The sequence below is a fragment of the Scatophagus argus genome, chromosome 8 (assembly GCF_020382885.2).
Source record: "Scatophagus argus isolate fScaArg1 chromosome 8, fScaArg1.pri, whole genome shotgun sequence".
Taxonomy (NCBI): domain Eukaryota; kingdom Metazoa; phylum Chordata; class Actinopteri; family Scatophagidae; genus Scatophagus; species Scatophagus argus.
The window spans coordinates 20769680-20791711 of NC_058500.1; the positions used below are offsets into that span (position 1 = coordinate 20769680).

At 41.6% G+C, this 22032-nt stretch overlaps 1 protein-coding gene across 4 annotated transcripts in view; it reads left to right on the forward strand.

Moving 5' to 3' along the window:
- The window catches only part of hdac7a (histone deacetylase 7a), a 57226-nt gene that overhangs the window by 22672 nt on the left and 12522 nt on the right, over positions 1–22032 (forward strand). For 3 of the 4 annotated variants that reach the window (XM_046395910.1, XM_046395913.1, XM_046395912.1), the window contains 15 exons: positions 12067–12257; positions 12441–12528; positions 13112–13232; positions 13425–13525; positions 13876–13998; positions 14214–14323; positions 15020–15121; positions 15681–15852; positions 16471–16676; positions 17969–18172; positions 18961–19180; positions 19583–19716; positions 20095–20215; positions 20668–20717; positions 21282–21389. In XM_046395910.1, the coding sequence (XP_046251866.1) occupies positions 12067–12257; positions 12441–12528; positions 13112–13232; positions 13425–13525; positions 13876–13998; positions 14214–14323; positions 15020–15121; positions 15681–15852; positions 16471–16676; positions 17969–18172; positions 18961–19180; positions 19583–19716; positions 20095–20215; positions 20668–20717; positions 21282–21389 (2051 nt within the window). Of the gene's footprint in view, positions 1–2810; positions 4230–12066; positions 12258–12440; positions 12529–13111; positions 13233–13424; positions 13526–13875; positions 13999–14213; positions 14324–15019; positions 15122–15680; positions 15853–16470; positions 16677–17968; positions 18173–18960; positions 19181–19582; positions 19717–20094; positions 20216–20667; positions 20718–21281; positions 21390–22032 lie in introns of those variants that run through there. The other variant, XM_046395914.1, reaches the window with a different exon arrangement.

Consider the following 22032-nt stretch of genomic DNA (forward strand, 5'->3'; position numbering starts at 1 on the left):
ACAGGACCAGGAACAAAAATTCACCCACAGGGAGCAATAAAGATGTTGCATATAGTGCTTATTTTCACGTCCATCCAGTCGTGACAGCTGTTACTGCTACGCACTTCTTCTGTTTATTCCAAACAAATCGGAAACAGAATGTATCACTTTTGCTATGCCAGAGGACTGTTCAAAACCAAAACATATACCTGATAGCGTTAAGAACACAAATGGGAGCATCTGAGTGCAATCCGATTTGTCTGTGAAAGTTGACTGAAGCTTCTGGTGTTCAGCAGCACACAGCAGATAATGTTGAAGACAGGAAACAGACGTGTGAATGTCAATAAGGGACCTGAGTGGGACTTTGTGTCTGTTGTCTGTGCAAAGCAAAGAGGCTTCACTGTCATTTGTCAAATTGGACAGCACACCTGGTGCCTCCTCAGGCTTGTGGGTGTGTGTGGGTGTAATGAATGAGCTGCTCTGAAGTTTCAGGTGAATTGCAGCGAACTGAGTCGGGTGAAAGATGACAGGGACACATGGAATGTTTGTGTAGGGTATTTGTCTGTGTAAGCTGTGTAAAGGTCTGTTATTGGCATGCAGACCTGTTGGAATCCTAAGGCACCTGTTTAGTTGAAGCAGAGCAGGATGTAATTGCTTACTTAGATTCCTTTTATGAAAGCAGCATTGTTGTGTTGGACTATGTGTCAAATGTGATTTTTTTTTTTTTTTTTTTCGAAACCTAAACTGCAAACTCCATGGAGACGGTCTTCTTTGGTGTCTGACTGCAAGTTAAAAAATGCATCCTTATACTTTGCATTATTAGGTCAGTTTTATTGTAGTTGCATTTTTCTTAATCTCAACATGAATGACAATAAAATGCTAAATGTATTTTTTGGGAAAATTGGACTCAGGCAGTCCTTCCAGGATCAGACTTACTCACTTTTAACAGGTATGTGAAAGCATTCTTAACACACATTATCCCACTTTTTCCTTTATGAAACAAGTAAAGGGATTGTGAGAACTGCCGGTAACCACCAATCAAAGTATAAAGAAAGTACAGAGAACACTTCATGAATAAAGTACTCATCTATAGAGTATGATTTTTTTTTTTGTTTTTTTGTCTGCATCTAATGAGAGCATAAAGTTGTCCCTCCTTAAAAATAGGCTCACATGAAGGCTGGGAGCCAGAGCTCTACCAGAGACAACTGGATGATTTAGTTGCCTCTGGTGTCCTCACTTAACCTCCGATAGATGTGAGCACCAGCAAAATGTTCTCACTTGAGAGGGTCGTCCTCGTCTTGCCATCCCTGTAATGAATGCATGCACACACGCGCACGCGCACGCTCACGCGCACACGCAGGAGAGAGTGTAGTTCTTAAACTTGTCGACAGCCACACATACTAGCATTTACACTTGAACACTCAAGTATGCACCAACAGAGCAACACCATAAATACAGAAATACTTTGGCGACAGTTGTAGGCAGGCAGGCCTACACACACATACACACATACACACACACACACACATACGCACACATGCACACACACACCACAGTCTGGCCAGCTGCTACAGGAAGACGAGAGGGTTTGAATGGGACTGACAGCTGTGGATTCCTCAGAATGGAGGGAGAGAGGGAGAGATAGGACGCAGGACGAGTAAGCATGAGAGCTTGATAAGTTGGAAAAGGACTTCAAAGGAAAAGAACCTGAAACCTGAATCTTCAGTAGGTACAGATACCACAATTATGCTTATTCATAACTTAACTCGCTTTGCTTTTCTTTTACCTAATTTCCTTTCTTAAATTATGTAAACAAAATGAACAAAATCTGATTGTTGAAGGGCTGAAGTATTGTTGGAGAGAGAGAGAGAGAGAGAGAGATGGCGAGAGCTCCCAGAGTAAAGGACATGTGATCCTAACTGTCAGTACCAGACTATTCATAGAGATCCTGTGTTGCACAAGGCTCATTAAGCAACTCTGTAGATTTTTTTTTTTTTTTGTGAATACAACTTCACTTCTTGCATCTTTTTACGATATTTGATCAATAATTCCTTCTGTACTGATAAATGTATAGTTCCCTGCACTAAACTATGATACAACAGTGAATCAAACTACAGCAGTAAAATTATTCAGAATTGTTGCTCTAAAGTGCAATCGTTTTCTTGGTGTTTCCTGGGAAAATCCTTTGGTTCACAGAACATTTTATAAAGCCAGAAGAAGAGATCATTGTTTAGAAAAAAAACGGAGGAAGAACTTGGTGTCATCTCCCGAACAGATAAAGAAAACAGACGGCACCTCCTAATGAAACTCGAATGTCATCAAACTGAAAATCCTGGGAGACAAATGTTTCATTTCTGCAACCAGTTGGATCGAGTGGTGATCTCTGCAGAAATACCCAAACACTACACTGTTACTTCTTTTGTACCATTGCAAAAGCAGTAACAATCAGCAGATGCTGGGAATTACACCGACCAGCTGCAACAAACCACCTGCGTAATATTTTGTAGGTCCCCTTTGTGCTGGCAAAACAGCCCTGACGTGTCAGAGGCGGAGACACAGAACCTATTTTGTGTCCTGTGCATTGCTTATTCCAGTGCATCCTGCAGATTCTCGATCAGGTTGGGATCTGGGGAGTCTGCAGGCTGTTGTTGTGGTCCTTGAGACATTCCTGAGCTGTTTTTGAAATGTTACGGGTACACTGTCCAGCTGGGGGGAGGCTGCTGCTGACTGGAAGAGATGTTGTTTTGGGGGGGGGGATTTGGCTGAATTTGGTCTGCAATGTTTAGGTGGGAGGTGTGTAACAAAGAACATCCACATGATTGCCAGAACCAAAGTTTTCCTCTGCAGAACACTGCATTGTGAAGACATGCTTAATGTTATTCACTTCACCTGTCTCATGGCTGTAGCTTCACATTTAGCTTGAGAGAGGTATTTATCCTCTCATCAAACTCTCAGGATAATGCAAATAAGCGCAATTGTCTAACTTTAGTAGTATGTAAAGAAATATATGACGTTGTGTAAAATGTGTTCTGCATGTTACAGTTTGTTTTTACTCTCAAACATGTAGCTCTGAGTTAATCAGAGCTGTGCTTAGTTATTCTTGGATTTAACTTATTCAGGTTATACCAGCTGATTCAGTCCCACGACAACAGAAATAGATGAAAAACAATTTAACTGCCAATAGTTTACTTAGTAGTTTTCCATGTTCCTTTAATGGGTGTGTTTGTAAGCGATTGTGTGTCCAGCACATTACCGTGTTGCCTTCGGGGCCACTGTTAGTCATTAATCTTAGTGGTTAATGGATTTCAAAGCCTTCAGCTTGTTGCTAAAGCCATACATTGAGAGGAACAGGAGCAGTGATTTGGGAGTGTGTGTGAGAAAGTGGTGGGGTGGCGTCAGGGAAGCCATGACTGTTTTGGTTTTGCTGTGTGAGCATGTGTTCCAGTGGGACACTTTACTGCCATAGGGCTCAAGGGCACTGCGGCAGGCAGCGTCACAACAACGGCAGGGGGGAGGAGAGGGGAGGAAATGGCAGTCTAAACTCAGCTCTTAAACAGGAAGCCACCCTGGTTCTCTCATTGTTGTGTTTTTATAGACTCAACTTCCTGCCAGCACGACCGCCCCTGTTACCATGGCTATAGTCCCTGTTGTTTATGGGATGGATTGTAAAGATCCTACAGTAGCAAGATGGTCATCACTGGCCAGAGTGTGACATTTAGAGAATATGTAGTGTAAAAAAAGCCGAGATGTTCTTGTTGGCCAACGGGGTCCACAAAGAGTGTAAAGGCTTTTGAAGTAATAAAATGGTATTAGAAGCCTCCAGTTATTTCTGGCTAACCTTTTGTGTTGGTCTGCACACTTTCAGGCTGATTTCAACTTCATTGTCTCTTAATTCTGCTTGCAATCTGACTTCAGTTTCATTTAAAGGGAGTTTAAGAAGTCGTTTCTGTCTGCAGAAACCCTGAAGAAATTGTACCTTTGCTCCCAGGCAAGGTGCTTCTGCTGTGTGAATGAAATGATGAAATCAACAGTTTGGTGTCGGACTGCATCAGCAAATAGAGACAGAGATATAGAGAGGGAGGGAGAAGAAGAAAGAGAAGGAGTTAAAGAAAAGAGGATGTGGCCGACAGTAAAAGATGACTGGAGGGGAGTGGAGCTCTCTGTCTAATTATAGATCCTGCTGTGAGCTGGCTGAGGCAGAAGTGCTGCTGGGGTTTTCACATAGCTGTATATTTACGAGACAAACACGGGTATGTGCTTTTGACTTTATCATTTACTCTGTGTGACTGCCTGTACGTTTGCAGCTTGTTGTTTGTATCTTGTGGATCGGAGATGTTGTATCAAACTCCTTGGATCCGTCGGCGCACTGGAAGCCTGCTGTGGTGTGTGTTTGTGTTAGTTTGATGAACTCAGATGATCAAGCCTCATCAGACTTACTAGCTTTTCATTCTCGTGTTAAGTCATTCTCCTCTGTATCACACACTCTCTGATACTCTTCTTGTGCTGCTATTGCTACTACTCTTGTTGTAACAGCAGCAACACCATGCAAGAGATCTTCTGTGTGTGTGTGTGAGAAAGAGAGAGAGCAAAAGCAAAGAGAGAGAGAGAGAGAGAGGGAGCTTGCTGACCTAAGAGACATCAGTCCTGGATGTTTATGGAAACTCAGTGAGGCCTTAGGAAACTGGACCCATGCTGCATTATACATCAACCTTCCTCTGTTACTGTCTTGCCCTTCCACACAGGCACACGCACACACTCACACATGCAAACACACACACAATGTATAAATCCGTGCTTACATCCATGCTTACACTAACACAATGTTCAGGGTGATTTCTGCACAAATGATGACTTGTAACGCTCCGTTAATATGAATAACGAAGTCTGTTTGGGGATAGCTGCTGTTTTTGGTTTGTTTAGTGTCCTACAGGTTTGTATAAGGGAAAGCTGCTGCACATACAAAATGGTTTTTTTTTTTTAATTAAAAATGGACTTAAACTGCCCAAACAAATCTGTCTGGGGTATTGAGAGGCAGTATTTGAGTGAAAAGTGCAGAGGAAAGTTAAAAATGCACTTTCAGCACAAAGTTCAGTGTTTGCTTTTCTAAATCAGGAAGTGAGGAATCATAAGAACTTGTCAATATACAAGTGTACATTTTGGTACATTTATAGCCCATTGGCTCTGAATCTGTCTTAAATGTAAATTCTATTGAGTAATAAGTAGTACTGAAACAATTTTACTTCCAATGCAATCAACAGAACAGCAGTCCCACAATCTTGATCGTAGACTGATTGTGTGAGTGATTTATCAAGCAAAAATTCTAAACACTTGCTGGATTGCTGGTTGAATATTTCTCGGGTTTTAAGGCATGGTCAGACAAAGCAAACAATTTTTTATACCTTGCTCTTTCAGAAACCACAAACAACGACAAACATTTACTGCTTCTTACATTTCCAAGAGTAAATTATTTATCAAAAAAATCACCAAATAACTCACTGATGAAAATGATCATTAGTTGCACCGCTTGTAATAATGATCTAAGGCGTGCTGCACAAGAACCAGATTTTGTTTGATGAAAAACATCATTTAAAACCCATACCAGAGGTATATATATATATATATATATATATATATACCTATAGTGCATTTTTAAAGTGACTCCATGAGCTGAACATTTTATTCCATCTGCTGCTGTGTTAATTCTGTGTTGCAAATTATCAGACGTCTCCACTTGCATAAGAAAAGCCAGACTTGAACCTACAGCTTTGACCCTGCGTTTGTTTGCTTTAGATGAAATGGGAACTGTTTTCTTTGGCAACGCAAACTTGGATCAGTAATTCTTTGGAGCGAATACTCTTGCATGCGTGCACACACACCCAACCACATGCACATTGTCAAGTGTTTGAAGAGTGTGCAATCATTTTTGTATGGACAATCAAGAGAAGTGACGGCCGCCTGTTGCAGCTTATACCATGCAAGGGAGCTTTTTGACATGCACACATAGACTTTATAATAACAGGGATGCATGCTACTCCACGCTTAAGGAGAAGGGATGAAAGGAGTGATAGAGATGGAGTCAAAACGAGAGCTCTTGAGTTTCACAGCAGTGTCAGCTTGTCCTCTCAGTCTTTCTGCTCTGATCTTTTCACTCCCTCTCCAGGTCCATATTCCCTTTATCCTTCTTTATTTTCTTTCAGCCTCTTCATTTCACCTGCACTTCCTTTTTGGCTTTTCTCTCTGTTTTTCTTCCTTCTGAAACACCTAATAACTCTGTGTGTGAGTTTCCCCCACCTTAAAGGCCCTAATTTGCATCAGAGTCTTTTCTTGTGCCAACAACCTCCCAGATACCCTGAGGTAATGACATCTTTGTCAAATGAAAGTAGCTGTTGCTCCTAAAAGCTTAGGCATTCTCACGTACGCAGCACCGTCACAACACAAGAAAGTGTTGCAGCTGTATTTGGACACGTGACAAGACGTGAAGCAGTGGCATCTGCTCACTTGCCAACTTTGTGAAGCCTGAGTGTCACAAGTGGCACTATGCTGGCTGTCAGCTCTCCTTCAGTGAGTGACTACACTTATCCACAGCTGGTTAAATATTGCTGTGCCACTCACCATTCTTGTCTTTTGACTTCCATTTGTTTCTTTTTTTTTTTGTCTACATTTAATTTCTTTCTTCCTTTTGGAGTTCTGTTTGTGTCGCCTCCTGTTCTCTTGCGCTGCGTGTCCTCACCTTTCACTCTGTCAACATCTGTCCACTCCACAAGACGATATGGAGAGACAGAAGGCAAGAGAGAGAGAGAGAGAGAGAGAGAGACAGACATTTATAGATCCTTGTCTTACCTGTAGAACCAGTCCTGACTCAGCAGGACACAAGTTCAGAATAAAAGGGAACAGAAAAGGGAGGAATAAGTAGGCAGGTATTACCTAAATGCCAATCTGTGGGATAGACTCTCTGTATCCCTGTCTCAGTCGCATACGCACGCACGCACATGCACACGCCCAAAGTATTTCATTTTGTCTTTATGCAGTACATGTGCCTTATCTGTCTAATTTTTAAGATAAGCAGCATATTCCCAACGGTCTCCATAACCAGACAGGCCATATCATACTCTGTCGTTGGTGATTTCCATAATGACACACTGACATTCCCACACATGCTCTCTCTCTCTCTCTCTCTCTCTCTCTCTCACTCGTTCACACACACACACACACACACACACACACACAGATACAGACAAAGTAAACATATCAGTTTAATTTTACTGAGCGTTCTTTCAAGAGGAGCACTTTGGTGTCAGATGCTTCTGTAATCCCTGAGACTTCAGTCCTGGTTGATTTGGCAACACCTGCAGTTGCTGCTGGTAACTACGATTGTGTTTTAATAACACAGGCCCATCAAAAGTTACACACCCTGAACAGCTACTCGGTCCGAAAAATAGCACAGAAGAAGATCACCTCTCTTACGGTCCCTTACGGTGTTAAACTGTAGGCTGAGCTGTGGGCGTTGCTTTATTTTAGTGAAGAATGCTCCACACTGACAGTTACAGAATGCAAAAATATTCATTGGCTGTTGCTGAAAATTGGCAGCTATAAATAGTATCAAACATGGGTTTGTTATAGTGCAAATGTTTAAAAGGATAAAAGGAGGATAACCGTAAGGACATATTTCAACAGACAGACAGTTGGGGTGTCATGATCACTTTTGATCCAAAGAAGCTCAAACTATTTATAAAACCTCAATTTGACATGGAAATGATCTTGTGTCTAAGCAAAGTCACACTTGATGTAAGAGATTTGATCCCTGCTGCTCATGGAGGTGTATTGCAGTTTGGGACGCTTCAGCTGTGGCCAAGAGGTTGGAGAAGCGGCTTGTGATTGGAGGGTCGTCGGTTCGATTCCCCCACCGGATGTGCAGGAAAAAATTGGGTGTGGCATTTGTGTAGCTGGCTGATGTGCACTTATCCCCCAGTTTGCTCCGTGGGTGCCTGACAGTGGCTCCCCACTGCTCCTGTGTGTGTGTGTGTGTTCACTGCATGTAATTTGCTGGGTGTTGCGTGTGTGTTCAACCAAGGATGGGTTAAATGCAGAGGAAAAATTCACTGTGTGTAAAAATATATATACTGCCAATGAAGCTGATTCTTGTTCTTCAAGCTTCTGGTGAACTTTGCATGAGCTTTATAAGCAAAGTGAACAGAATTATCAATCAAAGGTGTGAGGAGTTATTTACACGACTTTTTTATATATATCAGCCACAGTTCTGTCTTTCTGCAGCTGCAGTGGCACACTACTAAGCTGTTTGGTTGACATTGTTTGTCAGCTAACTGTTTAGTCCACTGAATAATACCTGCAGCAACCCGAGTCTCCTCGACTAAAAAACTACTGCATCTACTGTTGAAAATCTAAAAATAATGCAGGCATCCGATGCTGAGGAAAAAAATGTCAAACTGCTCAGTAAGTAGTGTTCCAACCTGTTTAAAGTGCAGTGAGGCCCTTCTCCTTCTGACCTGTAGCAGGAAGAAAACCACTGCGCTCCTCACTTCAGTGCTCATAAAGTTTAAGCATTGCATTTGTGTTTTTAATTATTTGACTTTGCTGACAGTCGTAGGCTTTCTCAAGGCAAGCGTATCATATGACCTCATGCTCTCACATGGCCCTGCTTAAATATATGTGGCTTAATGTGTGTTCATGCTTTGTGTGTTATTTTAGTACATGCCTACCCAGCTCTGCTTGCACAGAAAAAACTTTGGTGTTTAGATAAAATCAACGCAGAATCACAACCACAAGGTCAGAATATGTTATTCTTCTCTAAGTACGACATGCAGATGTAATGAGCTGCAACATAATGTCATTCTTTAAGAGTCCTAAAAACATTAGAACCTCATATTACTTGGAGAGAAAGACTGGATGGATAAAATGAGCTTGGTCCAGAGAATAAACCACTACGCGATTTCTAGGCTTAAAGTCATGTTGGCTTCATGGGGTTATTATCATTTCTTTTACAACATCATGTATCTTCTCACTGGGCAGCTAAGTGGTCAAACTGATTATCTTAAGTAAGTTTTCACGAGCTGACGTGTGAGTAAATGCAGCGACGCTTTCATCTTACATACTGGTGTGAATTAAAACCTGCCTCAAATACAGTGGTTTTACAGCTGGTCAAACATCCTTAATGTTGGGTTTTTAAAAATAGAGGGAAATATTCCACTCTGAAGCTTTTTGTCATTTCTTGTTATTTCTGATGTCGAATCGATAACTTACTTTCTCACCCCTGTCCACATGCTTTACGTACTTAGTAACACACAGCACACTCTTCAGAGGTGTGAGCTGTGTTGTGGTCAGACAGTTGGAGAATTGTCATGCAAAGTGGTTAAGTTTCTTTTGCTCTCAGCAAACTATAAATTAACTCCAAAGTGTGAACTCATCAAGAAATATTTTGCCTCCTCCCTGTCAGTTTCTCTTTGCCCTTAATCCCTTTACTTTTTCTTACACTCTCATTTATGTCTAACTGTTTTCTCTTCAACAACTGGAAACTGGAGGTGACATCACTCTCTCTCTCTCTCTCTCTCTTTCTGTGTGTGTGTGTGCGTGTTTTGTGCGTGTGTGTGTGTGGCTTCCCTGTAGAAACAAAAAGCCCTGTGTAGGTAAATGTTGGACCAATGCTTGTTTTGCTATTTATAGCCCATGGGAGGCAGGGCAATAGAGACAGACACTGGTGTTCCCCACTGTGATTTGTGTGTGTGTGTGTGTGTGTGTGTGTGTGTGTATACTGTAGCAGCCTTTGTTTCCTTGTATAATCATGTTCTCCTCTCGTTTTCCTCAGAATAATAGACTTGTTATTCCTTGCTGTCTTTACAGAGAATATGTGTGCATAGCTCTGTGTGTGTGCATGTGTGTGTGGGTGTGTATGTGTGTGTGTGTGTGTGTGTTTGCAGATGTCATTCCAGCCACGGTCGGCATTCTTACTGTCTGTCTGTAGCTACTCCTAATATGGAGGAGGAGCACTGACACTGCACACACAAAAACAAACACTGCTATATTACATGTTATTGTGATGCTAATGAGAGTACAGAGAAACACCAACTCAAGCCTACTGTGTGTGTGTGTGTGTGTGTGTGTGTGTGTGTGTACACGTCTTTTCTATTTTTTACTTCTCTGCTCTGTTCCCCTAAACCAGTTTCCAGTGCAGCTACTGGCATCAGGCCAAAACTCTCTATGACTGACATTCACTTCACACACTGCAGTCTGACATCTGAGCAGCAGGCGCAGCAGGCGCAGCAGCACAGAGATGATGTCACACCAAGTTTTTTCAAGGCTTGCTCTGTGTGTGTGTCTGTGTGTGTGTGTGTGTGTGTTTTAAGTTTTGGTTTAAGAGTCAAGGCAGGTTTGTGCAATAAATGTTTGCTCAAACCTGTCTTGTGTGTGCAGCTGTGTATGAGTGTGCCACATACAAATGTGTGTATGTGTTCTGGTTTATGTAAGTGTATGAATCAGTGTGTATACATCTGTGTGTTTCGTGTTCCTGTTTGTGTGGTAGGACAAATGTAAATGTCTCTATGTTTGCACCTCTTTTTAAATTAACGTATGAGTTGGTGTGTGCATTTTTTTTTGTACATATGCAAGTGCCTCTATGAGTGTGTGTGTGTGTCATAGACAGAAACCACCCCCAGCCTTTTCCCAAGCTGTTCACTTCCTGGATCCTGTTTTTAGCGCCGGATGAGGCAATCTTTCCCATTGACTCAGCCATGCAATGCAAATAGCCCCAACAGCATGCAAAGAGCATGGAAATTCATGTGTATGTGTGTGCGTCTGTCTCTTACACAGACACACAAACATGGAGAAAGAGAGAGAGAGAACATGTGACAGTGTGAGTTTATGTGTAACACACAAGGGAAACGGATACAAAACTTGTCACTGCTTGTGTTTTACTAGTTGACATATTAAGTAAGAGAGACATATGCAGCTGATTAATACGCACTAAAAGCTGACCAACTTCCTTCTTTATCTGTTTTTGTGGAGAAAAAGATCAAACTTTGCTTCTGAATCAGCAGTGGATTTCATTGCTATTGGTTGGTTTGGACCAACCTGCATGGGACACCTGTTTAGGTGGCCCCTGGAGAGCCGGTGTAACCCACCATTTCTATGCAACCAATGTTTCTCAGTTAGGACACAACACTGGTCACACACACTTTTGACCTGGGCTTTAGACCATTTAATAAACTAGTAATAGGCAAATGTAATAGTTGAGTTGAGTGTTATACTGTAAGGTCTGATAGTGATGCACACAACATACATAAAAATAACAGAAATTACCCCTGGCTGTATGAAATGGTTACTATCTGTTTTCTTAGCACAGGATATTTTACGGGTTCATCAGTTTAGTAAAGTGTAGTTAACCTGTAGTCACTGAACATTGTCTTCTCCTTAATCTTTGTGACGGCCCCAAAACGACTCGTACCCTTTCAAAATGTAGCAATTTCAATACAGTTAAAACTTTCATAACTACAGCTAACTACAACTCCCATGAAACTTTGACTGCGGGCCCATGGCTCATGGGTTAGGGTTTTCTAAATGCAGTTAATTTTCAAGCTGACAGTAGTTGTTGCTAATTCATATGACTCAAAAGCTAAAATTGAGGGTCATTATAAACTAGATTAAAAGCCAGTTTCGCCAGCAGACTGTCCTAAGTAAAATTAACTTTGTTGCACTATCTTCAGTTGGAAAATAAGCTTACTAGGTCTGAAACTTTATCGAACATTGAGCATTTCTGAATGGATCTTGAGCAGTAACGCAACAGCAATATTTAGTTAGCTTTGTTTGCGTAGTCAGTTCTTTCTGAATGTTTGAAGAGGTTTTTTTTTTTTTTTTTCCATGAGTTTTGCAACTGAAATACCTGTTATGTCTGTAAACCATAATTCTGGGTACATGTTTTCTCCAAACACTGGTTCATTTGGCCTTTGTTTACATGTGCTCATTGTTTTTCAGGTAGGGTTTCTCCTCAGACTATTGTGTAAATCAACTGTTCTTCGTGGGGATGAAGTAAATTGACGCCTCTCTCCCGTCCCTCCCCTCACCCCTCTCTTTTCCCAGATTGCTCCGTGGCGGTGCCGGTGTCGTGCGCGGCATTGTTTCCCATGGACCTCAGGGTGGGAGAGCGGGGGATGCGCCCTGGTTCAGACACGGCGCTCCTCACCCCGCTGCACCCGCCTTTACTCCTCACCCCGTTCTCCCCTCAGCCCCGCACCTCCTTCTCTCAGCAACAACTTCACCAGCACATACGGGTAAAGAATACAAAACAAAACGAGTCTAATCCTCTTTGTGCAAGTTCTCATACTATAGTGACTGTCTGAAATAAGGTTTAGTTTAGCTTCTTGAAAAGGAATATTGTACATATATATTCTGAGTGACCATTTGCTTTATACATGTTGCCATAATATAAATGGGTGTGTGTGGGTGGGGTTAAGTTCAACATGGAGCAGAGGAGGCGAGAGCAGGAGCATCACGAGAAACAGGAGTTGCAGCAGCTCAAACACAAAGACAAGAGCCAGCAGAGTGAGTACATTCACACTCACACATTAAATGTCCGATAACATATTACTACATTACAGTGTGTGAACTTTTTCTCAATGAGCTTTATATAAAGCCATTTCCGCATCTTTAAAAATAATTATGTGGCTGAAGAGGAAAGTCCCTGTAAGAGTTTTTAGTGTGTATTGAACAACGTGACTCTACTTTTGAAGCTGTTTGCTTTGAAATGCGACCTAAATATAACCTGACAAGTCAAGTGGCAACAGTGGAGTTAAATATAGCTTTGACTCTGGGCACATGAAGTCACTGGGTCAATATTGACTTGATCACTCCTAGCACCTCCTGTCACCTCTGTGCGCACACATTTTCTACACACACACACACACACACATGCATCCATACTCTCTCCTGTGTATGCAGGTGTAACAAATATGTATTTTCCACAACTCTACACAGTACTTTTCCGATGTCTTGGTCATGTATTTTATTATTAGTCACTGGTTACAGCCTGCACAAATGTGGCGCAAGGGTTGGTTGTGCCGTCTCGTGTTGTGATGAAGCAGTTGCTCATTTTGTGTGTCTGACCGCTTGTGTTATTGATTGACAGGTGCGGTGGCCAGTTCCCTGGTGAAACAGAAACTTCAGGAAGTGATTCTTAAGAAGCAGAAACAAGCGGCGCTGGAAAGAACAAACTCCAACACCTCGAATGCAGCTCCTGTAGCATACAGGTGCCACACAATACACACACACGCACAAAGCACCATAGAAAATAAACGCGAAATATGCTTCATGAACATAATCATACCAAGTCTTTAAATCTTCTACACAGCAGTACTACTTTAAATAACGCTCTGATTAATTGCAAACTCTAAACCTAATGTTTGGATGTCTGTTTGTGTTTGGATGTTGTGTTTTCCCAGAAAGCTGGGCCCAGACCCGAGTTTACCCTCCCAGACTCTGGTCTCGTCTCCAATACAGCCTTCCTCTGAGGGTTCAGAGGGGACGCCGCTGCGCAGAGCAGGTAAATAATTTGACATCCACCGTCCAGAGGCAGGGCCTGAAGCAGCACAGTATGTAAGGTGAAATTCTGAATTCAATATCTAATGACAAATTAAATTATCCTATGAAAGATTCTTAAAAAATCATGTTTATCTTTTTTTTTTTTTCTTTCAAAGACAAAACTCAATCTTTTAACACCAACGTTTTCCACCAGGGGAACAGTTGGATGTGTTTAGATTGAGGCATTTGTCCCACTCACTGCTTAAGGCAACAGAGATCAGATTTTGACATCGCAACGAATACACCGATACAGAGTGCACTAAACACTTAATCATGTTAGGTAACATTTCCCGCATTGCTTTAATTTGTTAGCGTCTGAGCCCAATCTGAAGGTGAAACACAAGCTGAAGAAACACCTGCATACGCGCAAGAGCCCGCTCACCCGCAAAGAGAGTGCCCCACCTACTGTCAAACACAGAGTACCTGACACACTGGGTAACCATGCACACACACACACACACACAGAATAAATAAGAGTGGTAATGCGTTTTTGTTCTTTAATATGTGATGATTTCAGTGAGTTTATTCTTTCTTACTAGGATGCATTTAATTGATTTTAATTTCGCTTATGTGCTTAACTGTCATGTACTTGAAATACAGTGTGATCGTGATTCATCTTTTGAACTCACACGCTGCCCGTCTCTCACCAGACTCGTCCCCCAGCAGCAGCAGCACTCCGGTCTCTGGCTGTAGTTCCCCCAATGACAGTTTGCCCAGTGAGAATGGTCTGCTGCCATCTGCAGGCGGCCTCTCACATGAGGTCAGCTAACACACACACACACATTATGTCCTTTCAGAATATTAATAAAGTAAAACATCAGTTGGTGAAACATTCTGACCTCAAGATTAAATGAAACTGAACAGTGTTGTATGTTTGGATAAAAACAAGTTGAAAAGACAAAATAAAGGGAAATATTTCCTTTTTTTGCCATTCAAACAGGCTCTTTCGAGATGAAAAAAAACATGAGCATCTTTTTAAACAAGTCAGCACGCGTTGTTGTTTCATGTCCATGAGCTGTGCCGAGACGCTGAGTAATGACATGTTTAAAGCAATGACACAGGAGTATGGGAGCACTGAATGTTTGTCAGCTGTTTCTACATAATTCATTTAATCACATAAAGTCAACTTTGTCACACCTGCTGTGGGCTCCTTTGATTTCCCATTGTTCTTCCCCACACAAGCTCAGGTTTAATTAGACTACATCGGTTTAGGTTACTGTAGATTTACATAGTGTGAACACTGACATTTGGTCTCTGCTGCAGAAAACAATAAGAGAATATAATAAAGACAGGTTATCTACAGCAGAGCTTTAGACAGATTTGTTATGGGATACAATGGCCAACATTGGTCTAGAATGTTGAACAGGATTTCTTTTATTATTATGAACACAGTTCAATTCAGATTTTAATAAAAAATGTATTATTTTTGAATGCTGGTTACGTTTGACATTTTCAGGCCCAGAAGCTGCTTCTCAGAGATGGCACTCTAGCTAACTTCACCATCCAAAGCCACTCCACTCTGCCCACCATCACACTGGGACTACCAGCCAACGCCAAGGTAAAACACCAAACTGCGATGTCTATCCTAACAAATAATTTATTCTTGAATCATGTCTTTTCAGTAAAGCACGTGAGTCTTTCAAAAAGGTCGTGTAGTCAAATGAAGATCACTGTATGTCACTGTGTTAGTTTGGTGAAAATATCATTTAGACAGACAACTTCAAGAGATATTCATGATTCAGTGACAGTGCAGTGAACATAAATCGCTCACATAACTTACAAAGCTCACATACCATCCCCTGACTTGAAAATATCAATGAAATGAATGAAAGTCTACTCTCACCGATATCTTGCTTTAAAAAGGAAGTAGACCAAATAAAGCAAGCATTGTCTTCCGAAAATGCTGTTTCACTGTGACGTTCATACTTGTGAGTACTGTGTATTTAATTTGAAGTGCTTTAGGAGTTTTCTCGTCATGTCACGTGGACAAAACTGATTATCTTGTGTCAACACGCTGAAATATATTCACCTTCTTATGTGTTGTAAACCGAGCTGCGATAAAACGTCTGACACCGTGCTGTCTTCAGCTGTAAAACAATTTATCTGTCTGTGTGAAGGCTGAAGGAGAGCTTTCCTCTCTGAAAGTCAGCCGGGTGCCAGTGGTCACACCCGGGGGCTCGCCGGTCTTCCTCCCCCTAAGCAGAGAGGATCAGGCTGGGCAGCTGAACCCTCACTTGCCTGTCATCATCCTGGAGCCCTCTGGACTGGTACACACTCCGCTACTCACTGGTGAGACACTCTCAAACTGACACATGTACTGTACACGCATGCACACCGTCAAGACCAAATGCTACACTGATTGGGATGTTGAAACGCTGATAAAGAATTGCATTCTGTTATTCACTTACATATCAGACTGGGATTGTATGCACATGAAAAAACTGCACAAGGGTGCAAAGTTCACACAAGCAAAATGTTAACAAAGGGCCAAAAATGTAAATGAAGTATAATGTAAATGAAGCAGTGCTCTCAAAAAAGGTCTTTTGGTCTCCAATGTTAGAGCACCACCCAGTGGTTACAATTATAATGCATTATTTCCTGGATGGATCAGCAAAACTAGTGTTGTTATGGTATATTACAACTTGTTTAATCCACATCCACCCAAGCTCTTCTTTTTATCTCAGTGCAGTGCAGTCTCATTTAAAGTGTGTACCATGTGTTATAGAATTGGAAATAAACAATAATGAAGGGTAAAAGAAATGATACAATAAAAGAAATTATTTAATTAATTTACAAGGCAGAAGAAGCAAGGGTGACACAGTAGTAGCTGTTTGAGAAATTCTGATCATGTGTGTGTAGATGAAGTTAATTATTTTTCTGCTTCTTTGTCTCTCTTTCCCTGATCAGTTCCAGGTCTGGACCCGGTCCCGTTACAGTTTGCCCCCCAGTTAGATCACCTGGCTCCTGGAGGCGCTCAACCCCACAAGCCCTTGAGCAGAACACGCTCGGAGCCCCTTCCCCAGAGCCCACGTACCCTTCACACACATCTCCTCCAACAACAGCATAACACACAACTACTGGAGAGGCTCAAACAGCAAACTCACTTGGGCAAGGTATGGACCAGCGAAGGCACACACTCATCTGTACTCGTCTGATATACTCAACACGTGAAATATACACTTCACATTCATGCCCCTACCTGCATCTCACACTTATGGATATACTCTCACAGATATGTTCAGTCAGGCTGTCTGTTCAGGACTGCTGTGACGTAAGAGACAAAACTGTTCTGGTCTGTTACTGGGGAAATTGTCAACACAGTGGATGATGAGTAGATGGCTGTTACAAAGGTGACATTTCTCTGGTGATGCTGAATTGTGTTGAAAGCGGAGCTTAAGTCCACAGAAAGCATTGAAGCAAAGTTGTCTTTTGACTCTGAATGTTGCAAGAGGGACTGAAGGAAACATGCCACAGCATCAACTGTCCCTCATTTACCCCTACAGGCAAAATGGAGGGGGTCCAGCTGTGTTCTGATGGCTGGGAGGATGCTGTTCAGAATTCAGTTCTTCCAAGTGTTACGTGAGATTGCTGACTGGTCGTTAGTGGTTGGCTTCTTTGTGTGTTGGCATGATGGTGTGTGTTTTCCAAAGGGTGGCTGTTGATGCTGTCCCTGAGGATTCCTGGTAGACAGAATAGAGAAAAAGAGACACATCCATGGCACAGAGCCTGACATTTTCACTGCTTTACGCCATGTTTGCATCAGGTCAGATTGCGAAGCTGCATCCCGGGAGAAATTACAAACTATGCAAACAAATATGGTAGAAAATGTATGGACATTTGCTTCTGTTGCTCATATAAGTCTTTAAGAAGACACAATGTGAAGACATTTTAGGAATTGTTGTCGTGCTCCATTTACAGAGACATTTCAGCATGAGATGTCTTCCTCCAGCAGTAAGCTTCAGAAGATCAGAAGTTCATGCCAGCTGTTGTGATTGTTGTTGTTGGAGCCCTCAAAAACATCCGCATTTCCACCAGGCACTTGGCATTTTTCCCACTTAGCAAGTCATATTTATTTATATTACATATCTTGTATTCTCCTCCCATGTTAATGTTTTCGATGTATGAAGTTAATCTTGTGGTAACTGAGACTTTTAGAATGAAAGCTTGTAGCTTGCATTTCAGAGCATCATAGCAGGTGACTGTTAACAGCTGATGGAAAACACCATAAGGTTACACCAGCACTACAGCAGAATTTCTCTATACACTCATTATTGTGATTGTTTGCGTTTTTAAATGCTACGTCTTGCGCCTTCTTGTCTTCTTGCAAATTAATAAGTACACCCACAGGCATTTGTCAGCGTGTGTAGTTTTGCCAACTGAAATGTGTGCATGTGTGAATGTGCAGCTGATGTCGAAGTCCAGCGAGAAGCGCAGACTGCATCAGATTCCCTCTGAGGATATGGACTCAGAAGATGGTGGTGGGACGTCGCCCCCAGAACCAACCTATCAGAGCAGAGTGAGGGCTGAGTCACTGAGGGAGGCGGAGCCAACAGCATCCAAGAGCCAGGAAGAGCAAATGAACCTGCAGCATGCACTCATACTCAACCAGGTTAGAAAACGTAGCACACACACACACACGGAAGGCAGGTAGAAAGTCATGTTCTTCATCCAACTGTCCTGTAGATGGCATCCTAACACTTGTACTTGCTTGATTCTTGTGGTTTGACAAGTACTCATTATATCAGAGTAATTATTTTAGCGTATGATGATGGGGTGCATGTATTCTAAGCTGAGATAATTGCTGTTTGCAGGCCTGTTGTCACGTCACTGATCAGACCATATAGCTTGAGTCAGGTTTTATTTGAAACTATGACCGGAGGAAGACTTCTCAACAACAAAAATTCAAATCAGTTCAGTATTGAAGAAACAAAGGTGTCAGTGATGTTTTCAGTGTTTGCTGTAGGGAACAGGATTTAATTGTTTTGGTGACCTGACATTTGATGTAGAGATCAAGAGTCAAACATCATTCGCAGCTTCAGTGCAATAAATCTGATATTGACAGACTGCTCTTGAAAGTGCGGGTCAGATCCGGAAGGCCAAATCTCATATTACATTAACATTAAGATGGAGGAAGTCTGTGACTTTCAGCACTTAATATCAGTCTAGAATACAAATTACTTTGTGAGTTTTAGAGGGATGTACAGCTGCATACCATATGTGTAGCAGTGGAGCTGAATATTATAAGCGCAGATCTTCTCTTTGTTTTAGAGCAAAGTGTCTGCTGCACTCTATCACAATCAACATTGTCTTCTTTTATGTTTATGATACTCACATTGAAGTATCTAGTATCTATCTATGATTTTACTGTTTCATTATTCACTCGTATTTTTTCTGTAGTCGTTGCTATGGGAACAGCAGAAGCAGCTGCAGCAGCTGCATCGACAGATGGAGACCCTGGCAGTGCCCATGTTACGCGGCGGTGTTGGTAGCGGGTTGGGTGTCCATCGCCCCCTGTCACGTACACAGTCATCCCCGGCCTCCACCTCTCTCACTCTGCCTGAGAAACCCCTGAGCCTGGCTGCACAGGATACCAGCAGCAAACCCCGCTTCACCACTGGTGAGTCGCATGTGCTTATACAGTAGTGCCCCTGAAAAGGAAATTATGATAATCCCCAGCATGGAGCATCATATCTGATATCTCTGTATGTTCAAATACCTTGGAGTGCAAGCACTACCTGACTTGTGCTCCTCATCTGGAAAAGTTAAAGAATGGTAAATTAACTGTAAAAACTACCTTACTGTAACATATGAACGTTATATTTCTGATAGCCTAGGAAGGTAATGAAAAACTGGAAGTGGTAATAAAATACTTTCCACAGATGCCACAAATGTGTAACTGTAAATATATGAGAAGTGTTTGAGGGTCAGCGTTTTGGCTCGTAGTGTGAATACACTTGTAGGTGAAAAAGGTGAGATCAGCTTTTCTTTATTTTCTCTGCGTGTGTATGTGTGTTTGCAGGCCTGGTGTATGATTCTCAGATGCTGAAGCACCAGTGCACGTGTGGAGACAACAGCAGTCACCCAGAGCATGCTGGAAGGATACAGAGCATCTGGTCCAGACTACAGGAGAGAGGCCTGAGGGGACAGTGTGAGGTACGACTGGAGACAACACACACACACACACACACACTCAGATCAGGTAGTCTGGTGTCAGTGAAGGTGAGATGATGCTGACGCAGGTATTGTCTTCTTACTGCTCTCATGTTCTCATACTGAGTTGACTTTGTTATCTGTTGTAGTTGAAATACATTATTTGAGTTACATAACTAACTAACACGTGAGTTTGTGTCTTTCTGAAAATACAAAGTATAAGTTTACATTTGCATGATATTTTTTTGGGCCAGACAGTCTGTCTGCTTAACATTGTTCTTTATTCCATATTCTACATTATCCAAGTGCATTTGATTCCTCACATCATGCCATTCTTGGACCATCAAAATGGAGGTGTATTCCTTTTTTCTTTTCCTACAGAGTATTCGTGGTCGTAAAGCCACTCTGGAGGAGCTGCAGTCAGTCCACACGGAGCGCCATGTGTTGCTCTATGGCACCAATCCGCTCAACAGACTCAAACTGGACAACCGCAAACTGGCTGGTATGCGATACCTCAGACTGATAGATTTGTATGTTTAATCCTGCCAAACCATTTCATTTTAAGCTTTCATGTGATACAATAGTAACCATTAAAGTTGTTTGTGGAGTAAATGTAATGAGGTACATCAATACCAGTGTTTCAGATGTCCAGTTCTTCTCAATAACTAATTTTGTTTTACAGTTCTTACAAAAATTGCTTTTATATTTTAGCTATTTAATTGTGTTTACTAAGTTAAAAGGATATTACAAACATGATGGTACAAAGCGTCCTCACAAATAGTTTTCTCATGCCATGTACACTTTAAATTCAATGGACCATGCCAGGTTATTATACCGCTTTTCTTTTCATTAGCCATCTTGACATAAAAGAATTATGCTGAAAAGAATAAGAAACTGAAATGTAATGAATGAATGTACTTAATATACAATAATCATTGTGTTCTGTTTCCTCAGGAATCCTCTCACAAAGGATGTTTGTGATGTTACCATGTGGTGGTGTTGGGGTAAGAGAAACCAACACACAAAACTCAATTTTTGATTATACTGTAATTCTCCAAAGCGCTTAATGAAAGCGAGACGAAACGCAATCACTTTGTTTCTTTTCTTTGATACAATATTGTATTTCATCAAACAAAGTCAAGGAAGAGAAAATTACAAGAAAGACAGGATATTAAAGAGGAAAAGAGAGTTGGCTTGGCCCAACGCTAACGCTTGCCTGACAGTCCGTGTCCGACCATGACAAGTCAGACTAATGAGAACAACATGTTCGAGACCGGGGATAAAAGAAATGCCTCGGATTTCATTGTCCGAGCCAGATGGACAGTAATGCCAGTTTGTGAACAAACAGTGAGGGAAAAAAAACAGAATGGAAAGGAAAATTACAAGCAATATGGATCTGGCTTTGAAGTGGGAGAATAAAACTGACATTTTAACTCTTGATTCCCAGATGAATGTTGAATGACATAGTCAGGATTCATGCAGATATTAAACAGGTATTATAAATATTTCCATGCTGCTTGCTCTTTGTTCATTCTGTCATTCAGTGACCTCCCATCATTTGTCTGCAGGTTGATAATGACACCACCTGGAATGAGTCCCACACCTCTACGGCATCACGCATGGCAGCGGGCAGTGTTATTGAGCTGGCTTTCAGAGTGGCCAAAGGAGAGCTAAAGGTGAGAAACTAAACCCAACATGATGCCATTCTCTCTCCTCCAGATTAAACATCTTAAGATAGATTAGTGAGGTGGAAAATTCAAACTTGGTTTACAGATTAATTGTTCCCATAAACATATAATTCAAAACTTCAGGAAACAAAGAACACTGTGTGTGAGAATAGCCACCTGTTTTAACTAAAAGGGCTTCCTCACACCATGGTCACAGTCCCTGATGTTCAGGCACTTGGTCACAGGCCAAAAGCACTTCCAACTTATGGGGAACTTTGTGAAATTGTATTGACCGCTGAAAGTGTTTTTTTTTTTTTTTTTAAATTGTATCAACTGCAAGGCTCAGAAAGACACGTTAGTTTGGAAAAGTGTGCCTCACCCTGCCTGAAGGAGCTACTAACCCACTTCAAAGATAATTGGGTTTCAGAAAAGAGTTTTCCTGTCACATCATGGCCTAAATTTTCTTCTTTTTCCTCCTCACGATGATTAAAAATCTGGGATAAACATGATTTTTTTTTTTTTTTCGAATATAAAAATACAATTGGCAAAAAGTATTTATAGCTGCCAGCTTCAATCCAGATGGTTTAAGCCCAAAACAAAACAAAACAAAACAAAAAAGACTGTGTAAAACAAGGCAGGCGGGCAGGCTGAG